This window comes from Chiloscyllium plagiosum, chromosome 36, assembly GCF_004010195.1.
Source record: "Chiloscyllium plagiosum isolate BGI_BamShark_2017 chromosome 36, ASM401019v2, whole genome shotgun sequence".
Classification (NCBI taxonomy): Eukaryota; Metazoa; Chordata; class Chondrichthyes; order Orectolobiformes; family Hemiscylliidae; genus Chiloscyllium; species Chiloscyllium plagiosum.
In genome coordinates, this window is record NC_057745.1 from 5,289,287 (window position 1) to 5,296,685 (window position 7,399).

The following is a 7,399-nucleotide window of genomic DNA, read 5'->3' on the forward strand; positions in this document are numbered from 1 at the left end:
GACAAGGGTGAATCACTTACTGAAAGGTTGGGATGCTGACTTCCAGAATAATTTCTCAGCATTGGGATCATTCTGTAAATGTCTTTGTAAAAGCTCCTTGAGTTAATCAGAGATAACTCAGCTCTTCTTCTGTGAGTGAGTGACATGTTGATGTTTGCCGATGGGATAAATGTTTAGGGTTAAACTGTCACTGGCCTTTCCCTACAGATAGACTTGGGAGTTTTCTGCTGAGCTGCAATGCTGAATTAACAAGCCATAGTGTCTGCCTTGTTGGATTGTATAACTTGTAAACAAAGAGGAGCACAGCTCCTTTCTGTTGGCATTGCAGACTAAACCTCCAAATTCTCCAACCTATATCCAACTTATCTGCTTTTGTGATGTTGGTTAAGGAATAAGTATTTGCAGGATAGTCCTACTACCCAAATAACTCCCCTGCTCTTCATTGGGATCATCTCAAGGGTTCTTTTACATCCACATGAACATGACAACAAGAATAGGCCATTCAGCTTATTCCTGATGAAGAGCTTATGCTCAAAACATTGACTCTCCTGCTCCTCAGATGCTGCCTGACCTGTTGTGCTTTTCCAGCACCACACTCTTCGACTCTGATCTCCAGCATTTGTTGTCCTCACTTTCACCCATTCAGCCCATCAAACTGTCCCCACTATTCAACAGGATCATGGCTGATGAAACACTTCAGTGCCATTTATCCACCCATTCCCATAACCCTGTACCCCACTGGTCACCAGATACCTGTCAATCTCCACCTTAAACAGACTGAAAGACTGAGCCTCCTTTGCAGTAGAGAATTGCAAAGATTCGCAACCTTCTGAGTAAAAACATTTCCCCACATTTTAAACCGAAATCTGCATTCCCCCTTATTTTTAAATTGTGTCCTCTGGCTTGAGACTAGCCGAATGGAGGGGATAGGAGAAAGTGAGGACTGCAGATGTTGGAGATCAGAGTCGAGAGTGTGGTGCTGGAAAAGCACAGCAGGTCAGGCAGCATCTCCTGCTCCTTGCATACTGACTGACTGACTGCGCTTTTCCAGCACCACACTCTCGACCAGAGGAGATATCTGACCTGCAGCAACCCTGTCTCATCCCTGTGAATATATTGTAGGTTTCAATGAGTTTCATCTCTCATTCTTTGAAACTCTAGTGAATGCAGGCCCAGTTTGACCAATCTCTCTTCATTGGACAGTCCCACCATCCTAGGAACAAGTCTGGTGAATTTTCATCGCACTCCCTCTATGGCATTAATACCCTTCTTGAAATAAGGAGACCAAAACAGTATACAGTGCTCCAAGTGTGGTCTAACTAAGGTCCGATACAAGCCTTCACTACTCCTATACTCTTGCCATTAGGGTAACATTCCATTAGCTCTCCTTATAGCCTGCTGTACCTTCGTGTTAGCCTTCAGAGAATTATCAACAAAGACACAGAGGTCTCTTTGTATGTAAGCCTCCTCCCATTTAAGAAATAGTCTGCACAGTTGTTTCTCCTGCAGTCTGATAGAAGCAGGGTTTAATTTATCAGCCATGAGACTGCACCTTTGACAGTGCAATGCTCCCTCGGTTCCTCTGATCAGTTTTAATGTGCTCAAACACACAAGGCCTGAACCCAGGACCAGGAGGTTCAGAGACAAGTGTTCTACCGACTGTGCCATAGCGATACGTGCCATAATTAACTGGCTTGGCTGTAGTCACTGAGCTGCCAGCAACACAGACTCCATGTTGAACTCCGTGAATATTAGTCAACACTGAGTTTTAAAGTTTTACGTGTACGCATTCATTATTGACTCGCATTTATTCTCAATTAAAAATAAATATTTTCAAGACGTGATGTCACCAGCAAACCTGAAAGTTTTGGACCAGAAGAAGTTGGACTGGGGTGGACAAAGTTAAAAATCACACAAGACCAGGTTATAGTCCAGGTCTATTTGGAAGATATAACCTGTTGGACTATAACCTGGTGTTGTGTGATTTTTAACGTTGTTCTACTTGGTTGAACAATTTTGTCAGCTCCCTCAGAGGACAATTTAAAGAGAATTAAGTTGGTGCAGGACTGGAATCATGAATAAGCCAGACTGTGATGGATGGCATATTATTTACCCTGAGGATTTTACAACTATCTAACAGGCAATTTATTATTGCTTAAAATCTTCAAATTGCCAGCCTCTTAGACGAAACAAAATCCAAATTGCCTTGGAATTCACAATGTCAGGATTAATTAATCCAGGCCTGTGGAGTACTAGTCCATTTACATGACCACTACACCACCACACCCTGTTTTAGAGTCAGGCTTCTATGTGCAGCAACATACTAAATATGTTTGTGACAGTCTCCTCTATTTAGTACTTTTAGCAAAATAATTACATGTTCTTCCCCACATCTGCACACTGGTGTACCACACCACAGATTAGTGAGATTGGTGCCCATGCCAGCTTATTAGGAACAGAGTGTTTTCATGCTGTTGACAAAAGCGTCTCCTTTCACAAAATGTCTCACTGCCAAGTCCGGAGCATGCCTCAGAATGGAAAGGTAAACAGTTGTCGGAAGTGACCATCACTTCACTTACCGTGGTCCTGGTTGTGTTCGGCCACCCATCATCCAGAATTGGGCCGTACTCTGGGTCCAAAAGGCCAAAGTCCAGTATAAATCCAATAGGTCTCACATAGTCCAGTGTATCCTGGGGAAAAAAAAATCCATTCACGAGGAGATTTGGAGACGCAGGGAAAAGAAAACTACAGAAGGTGGTCAATAATAACAAGTGATGAGCTAAAATGAAAACAAAAGGACTTGGTTATACTTAATCAACCTGTTCCGACATGTTCCAAAACACCTGTGGGGTAGGTGGAATTTAAACCTAACTGTCTAACCCAGAGATAGGGACATTAACAGTACACCACAAGACACCAACTTGAAGTTATCAGTATTTTAAATCAACCTGTTCAAACATGTTGTCGAGAGTGTGTTGCTGGAAAAGCACAGCAGGTTAGGCAGCAGAGGAGCAGGAAAATCGATGTTTCGGGCATAAGGCCTTCCTGATGCAACACACTGTTGGCTCTGATTTCCAGCATCTGCAGACCTCACTTTCTCCCTGTTTAGACATGTTGCAACACATCCAGTGTAACTTGCATTCAGACCTTTTGGCCTAGAGACAGGAACACTACCACTGAACCCTAAAAATCCGAACTTGGAAGTATTTGGGTTTTCATAAATTCTTCCTAACCAAGGAATGTCTATTGACGAGCAGTCGTTGACAGTCTGTTGGCAAAATGGCAAAGTCCCTCAACTCACAAAGTGGACAAATGAGCAGCTGATTTGGTTTCACTTATATTGGTTGGGGGAAGGACGTGGGCAAGAATTTGAGACAACTGCGCCTTCACAACTTGTGCTGAGGACCATTTTTCACACTCACCCCATAGTGACGTGGCAGTGGAATTTATTGCACTCCTCTGGGGTGTTTGGTAATGAAGGGGTATTTATTCAGATGGGAGGGTGCTGGGATGGGGACCCTGCCACTTTCCAATCCTGATGAAGCCAGTAGTGGGAAAGCCCCTCAATGACTTTCCCAATCCATTGCTAATTAAGTCCCTGACATAGGCAATGAATGCCAACATCCAGGCTTCAATCCCTCACTGCTGCTATTAACCCAATTGTAGATGGTGGGAGGGAGGGTCACTAGGTGGGGATCATGACAAAATTGCTTGAGTGTATGGAAGTATGCCCCATGTTCAAAAGCACTCAGGGCCAGATTGAGGGAGCTGAGAAGGGGTAGACGGAGGGCAGAAAGCCCACTAAGGACCACTCCCATGGCCTTGCTGGTGGTACCACCTCCACACGTCTGCAACTCCTATGCCACCAATACCCTCCCACTATCACTCAGTTGTGCCTACATCTCTCCCCAAACCGAGGCCTCAGTGAGCACATTACCAGGAGCACCCACTGCCTCCACAGTGGCGCTGCCGAGTAAAGAAGAGCCAACAGTCTCTGATTTCCGAATGAGGCGACATGGGGTTACCCAGACGGTAACCTCAATTTAATACCAGCCATTGTACTAACTTAGGGAGCAGCAAATTGGCTGAGGAAGTTGTGCTGTGTCCAATAACATGACAATTCAATGAACACATTCAGTGCACATGTCCGCCTGACACCCTGAGTAACTGGAACTCCTTCTTCCTGTCGTTCTGATTGGGCCAACAGTGATGCTTGTCTTGCCCATCTTCTGCTTTGCAGAAACCAAGAAAAACAGGCAAGGGTAACCCAGGAGGAAATCCTGTGAATGAGACAGACTGGTCTAGAGCAACTTGTAGATATTTTTAAAGGCACATCTCTGGAGCAGGAAGAATTTGAACACAGACACTAGCCTGGAGATAGGGACATTACCTCTGCATTATAAAACCCTCCCTGATTCAGCTAGTATATTCCAAAATGGAGTCTCAGTACAAGCAGTATGTTCACTTCTGATTACAGCAAACGGTTTATTATCCCACACCTATGTGACCAGGAGTCTGCCAGTTGATCAAATATTCTGGATAGTCAAGAGGTCCACATAATCAATGTAAAAACACACACTCAATCATAGGACTGTAATGGGAGCGTATGCACATCACTGTTTCAGTTTACTTACAGCGTAAATGACTTAAATAATAACGCAACTTTGCCTTAAAATAAATCTCACAGGCAGAGAGCCTTCTCACTCACTCCCTCAACTGACTACTCGGACATCAGGCTATTTGTGGAGAAATGACTCAAAATTGAATCAGATGTTTATGTGGCCATTTCATTGAGCAACAAGAATATTTACATTGAGGTAAATAAATTGAAAATCTTTAAATTTGGATCGAATAATACTGTAAACTTTGCGATATTTGTGGTATATAATTCTTGCGGGTTTATTGAAAGTGCTGCTTTGATAAATAAAGTTTGTGATATTATGTTTTGCTAATCTCTAAGCATGGTATAGGACACTAAAGGTTCCCAGAGAGCACCTTCCAAAGCTGTGCCCTTTATCATCTAGAAGGACAAGGGAATTAGTTAGATGGGAATAACACCTTCTACAAATCCCTCTCCAACCCATACGCTATCCTGACTTGGAAGTATATGGTGGGTGGGTCACCCACCACCTCCCTGCCTCCATTAACACAGTGGCTTGCAGTGGTTCAAGAAGGCACCTCACCACCATCATCTCAAGGATATTGGAGGTGAGCAATGATGCTGGCTCAGTGAACGATGGGCACATTCGTGAAATGAATTATGCAAAGCAAAATTAGACATGAAGGTTGATTTCTCCCCACAGATGCTGTCAGACCTGCTGAGTTTTGCCAGCAACTTCTGTTTTTGTTCCAGCTCTCTAGCATCCACAGTTCTTTGATTAGTATAATTGGTGGGAGATTCTAAAGGAGGGAACAAATCCCAGTTTTCAGGCCCTAAGAAGGAATGAGTTAAAGGAGAAGATAGTGTGACAAGTCTCTATTTTAACAAAATGAACCTGTAAGAAGGAAGAGGATCGTGTCAGACAGTCGAGAGGGGAATCGTTGACAGGCCAATGGTTGGCACTTACCAGAACATGAAAATAGCATTGATCACAAGTTTCTAAGTCAGGCTCCACGCTGATGTTGCTGTGAATATACTTCTCAAAGTTGTCATCAAAGAGCGCCCTGGGTGTGTATCTGCGTTCGTCAATGGAAACGTTGTACCTTATGACTGAATAAAAATCAGAATAATTTCTCCAATTTCAAACTCACTACATTTTCCACTCTGTGACCAGGTATCAGTTTGTTCAGAATTCTGAGAAGATGTTGGGATTAAGAGAGAACTGACCACTCATGTTCACAGACCTGTTTAGAGGGGGAAATCATAATCGGGAATTATCCTTCAAAGATAAGCGGTGGCTACAGAAACTGAGGGGAGTAGACTGTACAGGCTGGGAGGTCCACCAGTGTGGGTGACTCTTAACTGCCATCTGGGCAATTAGGGATGGGCAATAAATGCTGACCTAGCCAGTGACACCCTCATCCCGTGAAGAAATAAAAAACAAAATGGATTTTTCTAAGTTCACAGCAAGTTGGAGCAATTGTTTGGATCAGCATTTATTGCCCATCCCTAATTGGCCAGAGGGAAGTTAGGAGTCAACCCCATTGCATTACAAGAATCACACGTAGGCCAGACCAGGTGAAGATGGCAAATTTCTTTCCCAAAAGGGTATGGGTGAACTGGGGGTTTTATTCTCATACCATTAGGCTGGTTCTTTTATTCAATACAAACATCATAATCTGCTATGGCCAGAATTTGAGCCTACAGACCCAGAACATTAATGTGGGTCTGGATTACTAGCCCAGTGACATTACCACTACACCACACCTCCCTAGCAGTTAAGGAGGCATGCTTTAATTTACCCGAATGCTTTGAGAGGGAGGGGACACTGAGGGAGGTAAGGAAAACCACTACCTTTGGGAAAAGGTTAAGAGGAGGGTGAATATTCATATGAACATAGTACAGAAAGGGAGGAACAGTTAATATGGGCAGTGTTTCAACAAATCCAGAAATGTGAAGAGAGTTTCAGTCATTAGTAACAGAAATTCTGTTCTGAGGAAGGGCCACTGGACCTGAAATATTAAGTCTGACTTCTCTCCACAGACACTGCCAGACCTGCTGAGCTTTTCCATCAATTTCTGTTAGTGTTTCTGATTTCCAGCATCTGCAGTTCTTCCATGATTTTTTCAGTCATTGATGTCTGAGAGAATGAGCGTGACAATCTTACCCAATTGGCCTAATTTCTCATTTGGGAGCATTTAACAATGGAATGTGATTGAGGGTATAACATGAAGCACAAAGTCTGCACTCAAGTTGAAAATTTCTTCCAATTAAACAGGTTACAGAGCACAAGTCGAAAGTGTGTACTGCAGATGCTGGAGATCAGAGTCAAGAGTCTGGTGCTGGAAAGGCGCAGCACGTCAGGCAGCATCTGAGGAGCAGGAAAATCAACGTTTCAGGATGCTGCCTGGCCTGCTGTGCTTTTCCAGCACCACGCTCATCATTATTTTAAGGCTTGATCCACATTAATGGCAAGAGTTGGGTCTTTTCCCAGAGAACAGCAGTTGTATTCATTGGAGTTTAGAAGATTAAGGGGAGATCTAATAGAAACTTACAAGATAATACGTGGCTTGGAGAGGGTGGACGCTAGGAAATTGTTTCCGTTAGGCGAGGAGACTAGGACCCGTCGACACAGCCTTAGAATTAGACGGGGTCAATTCAGAACAGAAATGCAGAGACATTTCTTCAGCCAGAGAGTGGTGGGCCTGTGGAATTCATTGCCACAAAGTGGAGTGGAGGCTGGGGCGCTAAACGTCTTCAAGGCAGAAATTGATAAATTCTTGATGTCACAAGGAATTA

The 7,399-nt window shown here is 43.7% G+C and overlaps 1 protein-coding gene across 1 annotated transcript in view; it reads right to left on the minus strand.

Annotated features, from left to right (window-relative positions):
• The window catches only part of LOC122540838 (integrin alpha-11-like), a 192,465-nt gene that overhangs the window by 49,821 nt on the left and 135,245 nt on the right, over nt 1–7,399 (minus strand). The window contains exons 15-16 of the mRNA XM_043677055.1: nt 5,568–5,703; nt 2,580–2,690 (exon numbers count right to left, since the gene is read on the minus strand). Coding sequence (XP_043532990.1) covers nt 2,580–2,690; nt 5,568–5,703 — 247 coding nt within the window. The remainder of the gene's footprint in view (nt 1–2,579; nt 2,691–5,567; nt 5,704–7,399) is intronic.